Raw genomic sequence first — 18,169 nt, 5'->3', positions numbered from 1 at the left:
TGGCGCTTTTGGCATGGGGGTCAGATCAACATATAGAATGAATTCTGTACTGGCCATATATGGAGCGTGTCTTGAGTGTACAGGGTTTGATGAGGTCAGATCAACATATGGAATGTCAGAACAGGTCAGCTCCATATATTGAAATCTAAGGGTGGCAGCGGGGGCAGTGTCTTGAGTGTACAGGGTTTGATGAGGGCCCAGGTAGGGCCGGGCCTTAAGTTTCGGGCCTGTTGAGAACTCTAGTTTTCGCCGGCTGCCGGCGATAACTTTGCAGCGGGCCCGTCTAGAGTTTGAATGGACAGGTATCAGTCAAAAGGGAGACATCGAAGAGGAAGGATGGGTGGGTCAGAACCGGTCAACTCCATATACTGTATGGAGCTGACCTGGGGGTCAGATGTAAAGTTGCTGGCCGGCTCCATATATGCAGATCTAGGTGAGGATCCAGTATTCTCCATGTATGGCTATACAGAGTTTGATGAGGTCAGTGTTGTGATCTTCATATATGGAGACTTCTGTGACTTGCTCAAGTGCACTACCACAGTATCAGCAGTAATACCATACACATTGCAATGAATCAAATCAGCCTTCATTCTAGGCCTACCTGTCTCTGAGAATTATACTACGTCTGAAGTAATGATGGGTCTTTGCCAGTTGGATCATTTTTAAATTAATGGCATCTGTCGGGGGCATATTATTCAATAATGTAATGAATAAAGCTCAAATGTCTGACTCACACGCTGTGATGAAGTAAGCAAATTCTGAGATCGCATTATTGTAGGACAGTCCAGACAGAGTTATAAATTATAAGAGAGAAAAGGGACTGTCTGAGCACATAATACCGGATGTCGTAATTAACCTTTGCCGTTATTAATGAATTTGTGATTTGTAACAATAACAGTAATAAAAGCAAGAAAGTGCTCCTTGGATTATATGTGGTTTGTAATGCAAGTACCCCCCCTTGTGGACTGACGGGCTCATTGCCAACAGCAAATATTTCACCAAAAGCTACAAAGTACTTTTTATATATTGACTTGTTAACGGGCTCATATCAATCTATTCATAATGCCTCTCCCGCTCTTCTTTCTCCGTAGGCGACGGTGACGATGACGACGAGGGCGGCGAGGTGCGCCACCCGTCCTGTTACGACTATGTCATGCACTTCGTTACAGTCTTCTGGAAGGTTCTGTTCGCCTGCGTGCCGCCCACTGAAATCTGGAATGGCTGGGCCTGCTTTTGTGTTTCCATCAGCGTCATTGGCCTCCTGACAGCCGTCATAGGAGACCTGGCGTCCGCCTTTGGCTGCACAGTGGGGCTCCGTGACAGTGTGACCGCCGTCGTGTTTGTAGCTCTGGGAACATCCATTCCAGGTGATATAGTGGGACAGACTTTATACAGTGTGTGTGTGCGTGCGTGCGTGCGTGCTTGCGTGCGTGCGTGCGTGCATGCGTGCGTGCGTGCGTGCGTGCGTGCGTCTGTGTCCACATACTTATCTGTAATTCTGTCCTCTCTTTGTCTCACTCTTTCTCTTCTCCCAGACACATTTGCCAGTAAAGTAGCCGCCACGCAGGATCAGCACGCCGACGCTTCAGTGGGGAATGTCACTGGAAGCAATGCTGTCAATGTGTTCCTGGGGATCGGTGTGGCTTGGTCGGTGGCAGCCATCTACTGGAACGTCCAGGGCAAAGCGTTCCGGGTGGACCCGGGGTCTTTGGCCTTTTCTGTCACCCTGTTCACCATCTTTGCTTTCATCTGCATGGGCGTGCTCTTGTTCCGGCGACGCCCCTCCATTGGCGGAGAGCTGGGTGGTCCAAAGTCGTCCCGCGTGCTGACGTGCATGCTCTTCTTTGGCCTCTGGTTCCTATACATCCTCTTCTCCAGCCTAGAGGCCTACTGCCACATTACGGTCTAGAATGAAATCACACTGCTACATACACAGATATTTTGACCCTCGTACATACGTCCATTGTTAGACAAACCACATCTCATCTGTGTGACGGCCTGAATATGTCCTAGTCTTTAATCTGAAAAAGATTACAGGCAGTCTTTACTACTGATACATGAATCCTGCAGACATCAGCCGCTGATACATTATACAATATACATGTGTAAAAATGATTTTCATCTTGATGAAACACATGATTGATCATGGACTCTGGAAGGCATAGGAAAGTGTTTGTGATGGAAGAGACACGTGAATACAAAGCGAAGGTAGCAGCGAGGAGAAAGAAAATCTTGTAAAGTTGAAGTAAATTAGAGAGTAAGGAAGTTAGATGTAAGGAGTGATGTGATATTTTAGCAGCATGCCATGCAGATTGGCTTCACTGAAAGGGGTTGAGCCAAGTTGTGTTTTGAAGTTTTTACAGAATGTCTACAGTGATTTTTTTTAGACTGGAAGGATCAGTCTAAAATGGACGGCGTCGTGCAACAAAAAAAGCGAGATTTTTTTACCAGAGAGGTGGAGTTGAAACTGTGGATACCAGACATGAAACAATAGAAGTAAATGGTTGAAGCAGAGAAAGCATCATTCACAACCCACTTTCACTCAACACGCAACTACATACCCTCTCAGTCCCTTCTACTCACCTCTCGTTGGTACAACTTAACTTTTCTTGAATAAGGATGGAGCGCCATTTGACCAAAAAAAAGGAGAAAAAAAGGAAGGACGAAGAAGAAGAAGAGTAGAATGTTTACAATGACAGAATCCAGTCTCCATTATTGTTTACTGTGATGGACAACTGCTCATCTGACATGGCATATAGAGGGAAGTAGCTTTCCACACTGCGCTGTTAGTTTACACACTGTATAAGGGCGTAGATGTTTATCTTTTCTATAGATACCAGAGTGATGCTACCTTTGGAAAGGTCGGAGGGGTTTGGAAAACTGGATCCACCGCAATGTGCAGAGACTATATTGGCTACATATGGAAAGACTCAGAGAACACTCTCAGAGTCCAGTGAAATAAGCAGTCTATGGTACAATTTATCAATTTGGGGAGATTCTTATTTGTAAGGGGAAGAACCATGTGACATCTAGATGGAGGCTCTTTCTTTGTCTGTGGCCCTTCTTGAAACACCTCCTACCTGACTTTAGTTTCACTGTAGGATGGTCTGGACTCTGGAGATCTCCCAAACTATGTTCGCATTTCTTGACATTTTTGAAAACGTTGCACATTTTTATGAGTGCTGGAGCTGTGCCTGAGTGTTGATAGATAATGATTTAGCTCTGTGCTAGAGGTGTAAATATGGTTTTATGTCTCACCTCACATGGTCCATCAAAGTGCATTACTGTCCACTGAAGCCAGCAAAACAGCAGTCTCCTCCTCTGCTCTACCTGAGGTAGTGATTTACAGTTGGGTGGTAATACAGTATATTACATTATGTAATATTGTTACAACAATGATTTGATCCTGAACTGAAAATGAAACAAAAAATATAGTGTAAATAATAGGAACTTGATGGAAATCATTAAAGGGAAAGGTCATTTGGGTTGTGAGATTGTAGATTTATTTTCCTTGGGGGATTATAGAAAGCTAACATAATTTACAGATGAGTTGAGTCATGAAATTCAGCCTACACATTTGTATACATTCTTAATTTAGTGGCATATGCAATAGATTGGAGTAAAGTAAGGGATTACATTACAGATTACAATGTTGACTGGGTAATCAGTTATCAGCATTGGTAACATGTGAAAAGTAATTGCACAGCCCTTGTACATAAACAGCTACTTTGAATAACACTGTAAACTGAACCTGTTTCTGTGCAATTTTCGGTCCAATATAGAAAACCTAGGACAAAATCCACTTGTGCTAGGTACTAAATTGTCCTTGAGGGGCAGATAGGCTCTCACTCAGTGCATGCTTGTGCATTTTGTAACCAATCAACCAGTGGGTGGTGGGTAGGTCAAAATAAGTCTCCTTTGATCACAATATGTATCCAGAGCCATGACTCCTCAATTTCCTTTCCCTCAAACCTTTAGAGGATTTATTCTATGTTAGGGGTATTCATGATGATGGATAAGGTAGACATAGGCATTTAGCCAAAATACATATTACCAACCCACATGAGTTACCAGATACTGTGGAAAATAACGACAAGAAAGGTCTACCAGTATCAAACAGTGTACATAAATGCATCCCTCTGGTTACATAATATTTGCTCAGTGGACAGTAAACTATCAATTGTGACTTAATGGATGTGGATGTTTTCTAGTCAATGCTCTATATATGTTTAGGAAGTCAGGGCAGGAGAGAGGTAAGGAAAGAGAGTGTTAAGTGTTCTGTAGAATATGATGGGTGGAAGTGACAAATTAATTGATACATATTTTTTAGTAAAGTCTGAATCCCTCCTTCAGAAACATAAAACATATGAAAGGTTTAGGTTACTCTGACAACCACTTGAACTCAAATATGCTGCTCATGCAGTCCAAGTATTGTGAGTTGAGTTTGTGATGAACAGTTTCTTATGACTCAGCAGTGAATTGATCATTTCAAATGCGCTTTCATTAACACTGTTTTTATGATTATGTTTTTGTTAATTCCACCCTTCATAATGTGATCTGTGTGTAGCCTGATTTATGCTTTGGCAATGACGTTTTGTGGAATTTGATGCTTGAGCTTGAGCATGAGCGTGACACTTTGTCACCGAAGCAAAAATCAGGCTATTTGTGTTGCCGTTTGTTTAGAGAAAATCCACAATGTGATTTGTAAAACTTTCCTAATGAGTCCCCTTTGGACCACATTGAATCTTTGTGTTGCACTCCTGTCAGTAACAAGCTAATACTGTGGCATGTGCAAGAGAGTCATTGTTTGTAATAATGTAGACGCATTGTTAAGGCATTGCTGGATTCGACAAATATGCTTATAGGGTCAAACACAAAACATAAATAACAGTGTTAGTTTACATTCAAGGGTTAAGTCTCAGAAGGCTATTATGTTGTACCTTTTAATCAAAGGCCTCGTGATAGAATATCAATCTCCACAAAATTGATGTCGATACAGCATCATACCCATCCAATGCCTTATAAATGACTAGTTAAAAACGCTAGTATTCAAGTTATCAACTGTGCAACTCTACTGTTTAACAACTGTATGCTGTTAGGTCTTCATATTGTTTGATATTGAGTTATGCTATAGATTGGGCACCAGGGGGCAAACAGTGCATTCTGTGCAATGCCGTAAGTGAAATCGGAAAACTAGGATATACACAGTGTTTACAGTGGTGAGGTTAACTCTGACTTTGTTATCATGAGCTCAATGTAGCTTGTGTATCTGGGGATATCTTTTCACACCGACACGTCTTGTTGTTAAATGTGTTGTCAATGGAAAGGAAGCATTAATTGCTCTGTAAAGAGGACAGCATCTTTTGGACACGGACCATTTGATAGAACTTAAATTGATACGATACAGTGTAACTGCTTTTAATAACTCCACAATCACAGCTTTGTAAGGTTCTTCATGTGTTTCTTTCCATTAGATTGTATCGAATACCTGCACAAAGTGATGCCTATGTGGTATGTGAAGCTCTAGAACTATTTTATCATAACTGATCAGCATCGTAGAGGCAATGACAGTATGGCATATATAACACACACACACACACACACACACACACACACACACACACACACACACACACACACACACACACACACACACACACACACACACACACACACTATATATATAATACTGAAAAGGAAATCCCCTGACTTATATTTCAAAATATTTTACTGGTTTACAATATTTTACTGTCGAAACTTACAGTGAATATTATAGACTTTAAAGCAGCTGTTTTTTTTTAGGTATTAGCTAAAGGATAACAATTATCTATTAGTGGTTAATTATATTGGTTGTATATCAAGTTATAATTGTATTAATCTGGTTAACCCTAATGTATTTCAAAAAGTACCTTAATTTATTGTTATGCTGCCAGACATATTCTAAGAGTAAGCATCAACTTTTTTATTATTGTTTTAAATAGTGCATATCTCATTTATAAATTAAACTCTTAAAATGCTACCTGCAACCAATTAATATCTTATTTAAATGGTAGATTAGAATGGTAGATTGTAGCATTATTGGGTTTAGTGTCTTAAAACCCCAATGATCCACAATGATAAAACCCCCTTGATCTGTTCAATTCAATGTAGCCTACATAAGCATAACCTCATCTATTACTTTGTGAGCAACTTGTTTATGTCTACTGAAGATGATTATCTTCTCACAAGATTATTTAGATTATTTATTTAGATATTTATTTATTTACCAAAAGATTATTTATCTATATGTATAGTGTTTAGTTCAGGGAGCGTGGTTTAAATGTGCAATACAGAAGAAGAAAAATAATTGTATATCAATAACATCTGTGAAGAGAAGTCATAGTAGTAGGAGGTAAAAAGAAAAATAACCTAAGTGTCTTTTTGCTCCAGTGTTTGTTGCTCCTTCCTCCAAAATTACAAATATTTAAAAAAACAATCTCTCACATGTAGTTTTGGAGTGTTTAAGTGGCATAACGTTGCTAGTAAAATGATTTCTTTAGGGTTTCTTTTTACGAGTAATGGATGTTGTCATTACCGTTAAACTGGTCACTTCCGTCATTAATACTAGGAAGAATGTTGTTTGACTTGCCTAATGCCTGCCTAGGCAACTGTAACTCCATGCTTTTACGATCCTCTGTAAGGAAGGAGTTTATGATTTAAAGTTCTGCAGGTAGAGACAAGTATAGATTACATGTAACATGCAGGTTTGCCTCGCTAACTCTTGTGCAATCTAGATCAGAGGGAACAATCTGTACAGAATGCAGAGAGCGCCACTGGTAGATGCCTATTTTACTTGCTCCCGGAAAATGTGACCTACACCTAGCTCAGCACACAAAATAGAACTGTCTACATCGACCAGACAATGTCCTGTGTTTTGATAAACTTATGTACTGTCTGGGTTTGGCCTTTGCTGTTCGGTAGCTAGATGTGATGTCCCCCTTCGTACTGTGTTTGTTTCCCCCGTGTTCCTCTGCGGATGCATGATGATTCCCTTGTATGTTAGCAGCATGGTCTACTATGATGGACGCCTAGTAATGTATAGGCACATGTTACTGGGTTGAATCCAGGTCAGTCTCTCCCAAAACCAGAAGCAGAAGCAGGAGACACATTGTTTTCTCTTCCTCTAACCCTCTCTCTTTCTGACACTTTTGCGTGCACGCACACGCACACACACACACACACACACACACACACACACACACACACACTGTTTAGTTGTTTTTCGGTACCATTACCATATAGATGCTGTGGCGAGAGGGCCATTTGAGTTTTGTCTGTCTGAATAAGTAACATAGCTCATCTTTTTGTTGTTTGGTGTATGATATCTCTGTGTATGTGTGTGCGTGCGTGGGTGTGTGTGGGTGTGTGAACTTAGTATGTCCCGATCTTTTCTCTCCAGTTTATATGGGGATGAGAATTCCACACCCCATGGTCTTGCTCTTCAATGTGTCTTTGTGAAGTTTTACCTGTGATTAAATTTCTCTCTTTGCCTGAACCTTTTAGGGAAATTATCGAATTATTATGATATTGTGATAGAAATATACATTTATCCAATACTGAAATAATTGATGAACTGAAGATGATATTTAAGCTTTTTTTTTAACAAAATGATGAGGAAAATGCTAAGAAAAATGGTTATACTTGTTTTTGAGAATGGCATGAGGTGTAATGTGTACTGAAAGAAACAAAGTTCATCCACTGAAGTTGACCTTATTTGAATATAGTTTATTTATTTTCAAGGCTTACTGTGTCTGTGTAATTATTCTTTATACGCACGCACGCATGCATGCACATGCACGCACGTGTACACACACACACACACACACACACATACTACACACACACACACACACACACACACACACACACACACACACACACACACACACACACACACACACACACACACACACACACACACACACACATTTAACATCTTTATTTGCATTCACATTTTACAAGAAATTCTTGAACACAAACAATAGTGGATGCGCAAACTCGGAAAACAAGTGCTTCAGGATACAGATCACGGGTACAGAAAGCATCGCCAATTATTGCAGACACTGAGCAGAATTTTGCGTCGGCTTAGGCATGCCTGCAATCTGCAGGCCCCTCACGACTGATTTATGGACATTACAGAGGCATCCAAATATGAACACAAGTAGTTTACATTTGTAGCCAAGCTGTATAATAGCACCCTTAAGACGCTGGTACTTAAGCACCTTGGTAAGGAATGCCTCTTCCAGACTGGTCAAATGTACATGGTCACTTCTCTACTGTCCTCATCAACAACAACATCTGGTGTATTAGCTGTGACATCTGAAAAGGCATCATTTTCATTATTGTGCATGAACATGGCAGTTGAAACACGTGAGTGCTTATACATTTTGGCAGATGATGAAACATGCCCTTATGTCCTTAGCTAATAGGTCAACAATTCTGTCGTGCCTAGCAATGTACATTCCCTTTATATACATAGCAGCCATTAAGAATATGTGACAGTGTTTCTGTAACTGGAGTGTGGTCATGGTGCAGACAATGAGGAGGAAACGTGTTAGGGTACCACAGAGAGAGATTGAGTCTGGTTGGAAGGACCTGTAATCTGGCTTTGACTGTAAAGGTGACTATATCCTCATCAACTGCATAATTCTTGAATATTGTATGAGATACGGTGTGGTCTGCATCGAGAAGGCAAGCTAGCTTCCCCTGTAGTTTTAAACCAGTCCAGTGTTGTTGTCTCCACCAGGCCGAAGGCATGGGGAGAGAGTATGTTTTGCACTCCGTCCGTGTGTCCGTGTGTCCGTCCGTCCGTCCTTCCGTCTGTGAACAGCTAATCTCCGGCACCGTTAACCCGGTCGATGCCAAATTTTGCACACACACTCCCTGGATGCCAACGATGAACCTCTGCCCCAAAAGTTCCAGAACGGCCTGTTATAGCGCCACCAGGAGGCCGCTTTGTGCAAAACAAGTTTTTGGACAGTACACCTACAGATTTTGTCCAAACGTCACGCAAGTTGGTACACAGTCTCTCTAGCCATTCAACGAAACGGGTCTTTCAGATTTCTCATGAGTGCTCAGTTTCAAACAAAATGCTGCAAATCATGAACACATCGTGTGATTTCCGTGAAATTGTGCACGCACATTCCCACTAGGCCGAGGAAGAAATGCCACATGAACATTTTCAACTCAGCCTCATGGTGGCGCTATAACTGGCCGAAAAGTGTTTTTACCTCTAACTGCACGGATCTGTGGATAACTTTGTATGCCAACTCCCTAGAGGCCAAGGAAAAACCTTTGCCTGGAATTTTTCACACCTGCTCTTTATATTTCATGCAAATCGGTACACATGCTCTTCATAGTCATGTGATCAAGACGTGTTTGTTTGATTTCTCATAATCCACCCTCATTGGCTATGATTGGCTTCTAAACTTTTCAGGAGTAGCCCGCTTTGTACCCGTTTTGTACAAATCGCCACAACTACTCAACACAGCGTCTGATTGTGGTGAAACTGTGCATGCATATAGGCTTTGGAAGAAATGCCACTTGACAGTTTTCAAATCAGCCTCATTGTGGCGCTACTACAACAGGCCAAGCCGCGTCACACACACATTGCTAAACATTTTGCCAAACATCACGTCACACACACACTCCTATCCTCCTGGTGGAGACTTGTTGTTTTTGCTGTTGTAACATTACAAGGTACCTTCGTGCATTGACTGGTGAAGGTGATATATGGTGTTCCGTATCAATTACAGTACCCCTTACTAAGATCGAACAGTTGGTAATAATGTCCTCAGAAACTGCTACAGATTCAGAGTCAGGTCGAACCCAGCACAGGGATACTCCAGTTCTCACACAGAGGTCATTGAGGTCAGGCCAATCTGACGACACCCCAAACCCAGTAGCATGTGAGTCCATTTTAAGGTTGGGCTTTCTTCTAAACCCCAAGAAAACAAAAATAAAAAACACACCTGTTTGAAGTGAGTGGTGCAACTACGTGTGGGGGTCCCCGGAAGTTCCAGACCCACAGGAACGCGGCCAGGGCCCGGTTCCGGTGAGCCGCCCTGTGTCCGAAACGGTTGAGAAATGACAGAGTTACCGTGTGGGGGTCCCCAGGAGGTCCCTGTACTGTTCTGTACTGTACTGTCACTACTGTACTGTAACACCCCAAATCATACAGTTAATGTGTGTGTGTGTGTGTGTGTGTGTGTGTGTGTGTGTGTGTGTGTGTGTGTGTGTGAGAGAGTGTGTGTGTGTGTGTGTGTGTGTGTGTGTGTGTGTGTGTGTGTGTGTGTGTGTGTGTGTGTGTGTGTGTGTGTGTGTGTGTGTGTGTGTGTAGGATTATAGGATAGCCTATAGATAGATAGATAGATAGATAGATAGATAGATAGAACCATAACCCAAACTCCAAACATCTTTTAAAACCATAAAACAGCGCGCGCGCACACACACACACACACACACAAGGCTGAGGGAGAAGTGTGCTGCTGCTAATAAGCCAGACTCAAATCACACTGTCAGTGTCATGTGGCCCGGACGGAGGTCACTTGTAACTGAAGTAGGCTACTGAACTGCGGAAGGAGGTAATTAACTAACGCGTGTGGTCGCCATTGTTGTTTATTATTTGGGTTTTGAGTAATTCCTAGATAGCCTATAATACATGTTACCAAATATAGCCTATCCATAGCCTGCCCTTACTACTCTTGCTGAAGTTGCTGCCGTTGCATTAAGAAGGAATTCGGGCATTAGAGCTATGGACCAGAGCTTGCCTATATTGATTAGTGTTTAAAGTGTTACTTTTAATGTTCTGTTTATCGAGATATCTCTGTGAAATATCACTCATGAATTTAATTTCTCAATAAGCTTCGTATGATAACGTTAGCTTTCCAGCTAGCCATGGTTCACATGACGCTCGTGCTTTTTTTTTTTTTTCCACTACTTCACACAACACAAGGGGAATTAGCTCAACTGGTAGAGCGCTCGCTTAGCATGCGAGAGGTAGCGGGATCGATGCCCGCATTGTCCAAGGAGCCCACAATTCTTATGATGAATTGAAAATGAAATGGTGGACCCTCTTGTAAACAAGTGTACTAATACTTTATGGTGTCGTCCACTCACAGTTGGAGGGTTGACGGTTTTTGTATTGAGTTGTACTGTAATTCTGCAAACTGTTAATAAATACTTCAATCAATCAATCAATCAATCAATCAACCAATTCACTGTCATGCTTATGACAGTGAGTCATGTAATGTTTCAGGGCTAGCTTTCCAGCGAACTTTAGAAAACTACCGTCAGGTTAATAAAGTATGTTGCTTAAAGGAAAGTTCCATGAAATATGGGACTACTTTTATTTGTATATTAAAGGATGGTTGCATTAACAATTTGTAATTGGTAATACATTACAGATGATATAATCACTATTGTCAACAACAGAATGTGGAGGGGTGTTGCCCATTGGGGTTTTCTTTTTTTGACTGCTAGTTTTGTTTTTTGTTTGTTTTTCTTGTCTCTTTCTTTTGTGTAAGTCGTGTGTATTTTATGCTTTATTGTAAAATCAATAAAAAACTTTGATGACAAAAAATGTTGATTGATTGTATTCTTTATTAACAGTTGACAAGGACAAGCACGGGGAAGTAGACCTACAGTACAATACAAGAAAACGAAAAGTAAAAAGGTAGACAGTAACCGGGGGCGGGGGGGCTTTGAGTTTTTACTGGGGTCCGTTTTGAATTTCAGCCACCTGTAACTGTAGGCCAAGATTTAGACTCTCGTAGCTTCGAGATGACGTCAGGAGAGACACTTCTTCATGACTATTGGTAGGGCATTCCACATTTTTGTGGCATAGAATTTAAACTCTTGTTCGTGCCAAATCTGGGTTGAACGTGATTTGTGGAGATCCCTCTTGATGTTGTGATTGTGGACTTGATTGACGTTTTTGAAGTAGGCCTAGTTTAAGATGGGTACATAGTTATCAATGAGGTGTATAGTCAAGTATATATTGTAAGTTGCTGTACTCTGCTGTCTTCTACTCTGAGCCCTCCCACCCTAGTAAAATTAGCAGGGGTTAAATTAGTTCTAGATGGAAGGCCAAGCAGTTTGTTTTGGGATGTCTGATTCTGAAGCCTTTGTGGTGCTATGCATGCACACAAGTCACTGTTTCCCAAACAGTTGGTCCCATTTGTGGGTTATTATTATTAGTTTTTGTTTCCTACATTTGTTTTTTAATTATTATTGTTTCAAAACATTTAAAAAAAACACTGTTTCGTTTCAGTCGCTAGATAGATGGGTCAAATGCGGATAGGTGTTTTATTTGGCGTGTAGCTACTCGATTATTTTTATCAATTGTTTTTATTCATAACAAAAACAGAACAATTATGCAGTCTGACATTATTAATGGAACAAAAACGGTACATGTAAATACATTGTGTAAAATAAATAAGAGAAATAAAAACAAACAACCCCACCCATCCCTCTTAGGACCAACGATGTCACCAAAAGCATACCTGTGCAAAGTTCGTACGATGTTTTGTTTGTATTTACATTTTTGCATCAAAGCATTATAGTTACAGCCGCACACGTGAGTGACTGAACTTGGTGTCGGTGACACGTTTGCTGGATCCCACGGTTCTCGTTAACGTCATGTTTTAGAATGGTGTTCAGTGATGGTTGTGGATAAGTGATTATATCACGTTGTATCTAAGATCACTGTGCTGGCATGTGTTATATCTCCCATGGGCAGGACACATAGTTAATGCCTGGCACATATCACCATAGCATCTCCATTCAACGCTTCACTTGTTTTTTCAGAGTAAGGCCAGAGTCAGACACGTAAGATGAAACGTGACACACTTTTCTTACTTAAAACTAAGATTGTCTTTATCTCTGTAGTGATACATTGAGCAGCTTATTCACCTCCATTTTTAATGAAATGGATTGGAGACTAAAGACTATATATTCTTAATTTTGTTTTGTTCTTGGTATTTTCTCGTACAATGCTGGATAAACCGGCAGGGCCACCATGGCTTGTGAATCTTACTCAATCTGCTGTCATCTCTTCATTCTCTTGTAAACATTTACCCATCTCTTCTCAAACAGGTTCCCAATTCAAACACATTCAATCTTTAAATGGCTAATTGAGCTATGATCAATGCTCAAGGCCTGATGTTGTATTGTTAATAACTTTGTTGTTTGTGTTTGTTTGTTTGTCTTGTTTTGTATTGTAATGTATATTGTCATGACTGTTATAAAGATTTGTTAAAAAAAAAAAAAGCCTTCAGCACTGCACTTCCGCCTTCATTGGGATACACGTCGCTCCAATGAACTGCAACGGCCAGTGAGGCATCTATTTCTTATAATATCTATGCATATCACAACATCTCCATTCAACGCTTCACTTGTTTTTTCAGAGTAAGGCCAGAGTCAGACACGTAAGATGAAACGTGACACACTTTTCTTACTTAAAACTAAGAGACTAAAGACTATATATTCTTAATTTTGTTTTGTTCTTGGTATTTTTTCGTACAATGCTGGATAAACCGGCAGGGCCACCATGGCTTGTGATGTGAATCTTACTCAATCTGCTGTCATCTCATGTAAACATTTACCCATCTCTTCTCAAACAGGTTCCCAATTCAAACACATTCAATCTTTAAATGGCTTTGAGCTATGATCAATGCTCAAGGCCATTGCCATATTTGGAAAGTGTCTTGTTCAAGGAAATGCAGATGTGGGTTTGTTATTGTTACACAAGTGAGAACAAAGTACGAGTACTATTGTAAATGACTGAAAGTCAGTTGTGGTGGGTTGGGGTTTGTTATGAGCAACGTACAGGACTGTTGAGATGCTTTATACTTTGACCTTCATCCCACAGTTTACTAATCCTTGTCTTTTTCCATTGCAGTCGCTCCCGCTCTGCAAGTCCCAAGCGGAGTCCAACACCAGGCGACGACTGAGTGAAGATTAATTTTCGCCCCTTAGCTCTCAACTGTGAGGCTTCTCTTCCCCCAAGAACACACATGTCCCTTAACTCCCATCCTTCCACCTGCTTCAAAAGCCCTGCAGCGTATTCTGTGAAGTCTTGATTTGATTTTTAGTTCCTGCAGTGCATTCGCCATGCTGTGCAAACTTGGAATGTTGTACATGTAGAAAATGTATGTTTTAAAACACTGCTTTCCTGGTCCTCTACCATTATAGAGAAGTCGAGTAAGGGTGTATAAACAGTGAGGAGGATGTTGTAAAAATTGGTGTAACAGTAGATTTTAACAATGACTTGGGCAGTCCGGAAAGCAATTTGCAGTTGTCTGGAATGTAGATGATTAGCTGAGTTAATTGGCACCGTTCTGCAGGGTGTGAGGCACCAGTCCAGTTTTGGATTCATCACTTTTTAATCCATAAATCCTTACCATATAACCCTTGCGCTTGACCTCACAAATGCAAATAACTACCCTGTAAATGGTAAATGGATTTTATAGTGCTTTTCTGTAAAGTGCTTTACATTATAATGTGCATCACCCACTGATGGCGGCGGAAACCATGCAAGGCACCAACCTGCTCATTGGGAGTCGGAACCAGGTTCAGTGTCTTGCTCAAGGACACTGTCAGGAGGAGCCAATGTGCTTCATACATCCTGTGCCACCGTGTCTCGTACATTGTACATACCTGGCTGGTCTGCATGCCATATGTGTGATAATACATTCCTAGACAGAATATTTTAGTACTCTGCATGATGTCTGTCATTTTACTGACATCATGCAGTAAAACATCATTACAGGTATCCGTTCACTGTTGAATGTATAGAGTGCTTAAGGGTGATTTTTGCCCTCCCTGCCTTTTGATGACAGGCAGTTTTCTTTTTAGATAAATGTCTACTATATCTTGGCTCTTGTGTCCTTGTTATGTTTGAATTTGTGTTGATCAAGGCACAGTATGTTGTGCTGTTCCTGTATTTATGGTCCCTTAAGGGGATGTCATGGTGAATTGATGTGTGAACCCCATGATGCCCACCAATGTGGGTGGTTCATTAGCAATTAAAACGAATGCTTGGTATCCCCTCGTCAGTATCTGTTGATGACGACCCCCCCCCCCCCCTCCCCCCCCCCCCCCCCCCCCCCCACACACACACACACACACACACACACACACACACACACACACACACACCTAGCTCAGACAACACCCATCCTGGAAGTTTGAACAATGCCTTAAATGCCCTTCATTATCATGTCAACAGCACACCATGCTTCGTGACTGCGTCTTGCGTGGCTGTGAATGTTGATGTGTCAATGTCAACTGTCATAGAGACTAATCTCCAGACAAACACTCAAGTTTCAAGCAGTTTGTCATCCAACTGTAGAAGTAGGTGCATTGAAAGTTTAGTGGCATTGTATGGTATACTTCACCAGACTGCCAACAATGACCAATATTTTAAAAAAAAACGAATAAACAAGGTAATTAATACAATTGTATATTGATAAAGTGATGTTTGGGGGTGATGGGGGGCTGTTGCATCAATCACAGACTGGTGTACGTAAACCACATATTATCTAGAAAAAACATTTCATTTCAGTGTAAAAAATATCATAAACCAATGTACTGGAATGACATCTTTATAACTGGGTAGGATATGATGTAGCCAGTGGGGTGAAAGAGAGAGAGTATAAATATATATTTTGTTTTGTGTGTGTGTGTGTGTGTGTGTGTGTGTGTGTGTGTGTGTGTGTGTGTGTGTGTGTGTGTGTGTGTGTGTGTGTGTGTGTGTGTGTGTGTGTGTGTGTGTGTGTGTGTGTGTGTGTGTGTGTGTGTATAGACTCTACATGTCCCAGTTGCATATAAATGATTAATGCAGCAAAAGGTAGATGAAACAGAGCAAATGGCAAATATGTGGTAAAAAACAACTAGGCATTCAGTATGACTATAGGTGGTGACTGACTAGGTCGTCTACATTTCATGAGCTTTCATTAGTCAGGTTTCACCTGACAAAAATCTACATGCATGTTGAAGAGCACAGTTTGCACGAGGTTAAAACAACCCCAGCGACACTACTGCGTGCGACTGAGTCAAGGTGTGGTATTCAGGCGGATTATGTGTTGCTAGATGTAGTCCTTTTTAGTTTTTACAACGAGAGGAGATTGCAAAAGTTTGTAGTTGAGGAAGAAGAGGAGATTTGACTGATTGATTGATTGAAAATTTTATTAACAGTTTGCAGAATTACAGTACATTTCAAGCACAAACTCAATACAAAGGCTGTTAACTGTGAGTGGACGACCCAATTAAGCATTACACTTGTTTACAACAGGGTCCACCATGTTCAATTCATCAAAACATTTAGAGACGTACAAATAGACACTTCTATATAGACAAAGAACAGTACAGGAATTCATCATAATGGAGGTAAAAAGGGAAAAGAAACATATACAGTGAGGGGAAAAAGCCCTTTGCTGCCATTCTTTGCTTCTAGCCCTCCCACGAAATGCACACGCACGAACACACGCACGCACGCACGCAAATCTTATGTTCCAGGGGTCCCTAACAGAGCATCTTTTCAGATGGGGGTACTGGGGTCCACAGCCAAATACATTGTCTTTCTTATGTAAACCGACTTTGAGTACTTAGTAAAGCGCTATATAAATGTCAGATATTATTATTATTATTATTATTATTATTATTATTATTATTATTATTATTATTATTATTATTATTATTATTATTATTATTATTATTATTATTTGGGGGTCCTTGCTCCTTGGACATGAAAGGGTTTGAAAACCTCTGAAATAAAACCATAGACAAAACTAGAAAAAGTGCCCTTCTGGGCACAGGTCTCCACCAGGAGGATAGGAGTGTGTGTGATGTTTGGCAAAATGTTTAGGAGTAATATAAACATGTTTTTTTGTTTGTTTGTTTGTTTCTTGCAACAATTGTCTTCATTTTGTTGAGGAAATGCAGAGCCAGATCACTCATAGCATCTCTGAGGATAGAATTCTGGATGAGCAGGAAATGTGCAGCATTTTGTACAAACCGGCTACTCCTGAATACTTTGGAAGGAAATCTTAGCTAATCAGTGTAGAATCTGAGAAATCCAACAGGCTCAGTGCAGATCTGTGTTGATCACATGACTATGGAGATAGTGTATACCGAATTGTGTGATGTATGGATGAAATGTGTACGAGTTATCTACAGAAATGTGTTTTGCCTAAATCGGCCTCATGGTGGCGCTATAACAGGCCGTTGAGGAATATTTGGGGCAGAGGTTCGTCGTTGGCATCCATGGAGTGTGTGTGCACAGTTTGCATGGATCGGGCCAACGGTGCTGGAGATTAGCTGATAACGGAAGGACGGAAGGACGGACGGACAGACGGACGGACACACGGACGAAGTGCAAAACATACTCTCTCCCCATGCCTTAACCTGGTGGAGACAATGAAGCTGATAAATGGCTACTCTCTCCTGATTGGCTGAAATGTTGCCACCTGTACTGTAACCTATATTAGGCCTGTATATTGACAGGCTTAGGACGACATGGAACTGTATACCACCTCAGGTTTTTCAGTGTGTTGATTTCCCTCACTGATTTAGTGTATAGATATTCCCTGACAAATCTTGTCAATCACAGGTTGTTGAGTTCTGCAGCATTCATAGTCTTGTGTTATCAGACTCTCGTCATTTCCAAATGCTTTCATCATACAGTCTGGAGCAACGGAAGAGCTGTCATGAGTAAAATATAAAGCAGAAGTGGAGACTCCTCGCCACTTCCATTTTGTCATTTACAGCCACGCAAATCTCTATCCTAATAAATATAAATCATCTAAGCATATATAGCTTGTTGCTTAGCAGAAAAGGATATTCTTTCTTTCTTCTTTCTTTCTTCCCTTCTGGGCACAGGTCTCCACCAGGAGGATAGGAGTGTGTGTGTGATGTTTGGCAAAATGTTTAGGAGCAATATAAACGTGTGTGTGTGTGACGCGGCTTGGCCTGTTGTAGCGCCACCATGAGGCTGATTTGAAAACTGTCAAGTGGCATTTCTTCCAAAGCCTAGTGGGAATATGCATGGACAGTTTCACCACAATCGGACGCTGCGTTGAGTAGTTGTGGCGATTTGTACAAAACGGGTACAAAGCGGGCTACTCCTGAA

At 41.0% G+C, this 18,169-nt stretch overlaps 1 protein-coding gene across 1 annotated transcript in view; it reads left to right on the top strand.

Annotated features, from left to right (window-relative positions):
* Positions 1-1,909, top strand: part of slc8a2b (solute carrier family 8 member 2b) — a gene marked incomplete at its 3' end in the record, with an annotated part of 50,832 nt that extends 48,923 nt beyond the window's left edge. The window contains exons 13-14 of the mRNA XM_079513844.1: positions 1,092-1,367; positions 1,536-1,909. Of these exons, the coding sequence (XP_079369970.1) occupies positions 1,092-1,367; positions 1,536-1,909 (650 nt within the window). The remainder of the gene's footprint in view (positions 1-1,091; positions 1,368-1,535) is intronic.
* Positions 1,910-18,169: the final 16,260 nt, after the last annotated feature.

This window comes from Electrona antarctica, assembly GCF_951216825.1.
Source record: "Electrona antarctica genome assembly, chromosome: 11".
Classification (NCBI taxonomy): domain Eukaryota; kingdom Metazoa; phylum Chordata; class Actinopteri; order Myctophiformes; family Myctophidae; genus Electrona; species Electrona antarctica.
The sequence above is the reverse complement of the archived record's forward strand: the minus strand, read 5'-3'. Positions and strand labels throughout refer to the sequence as shown.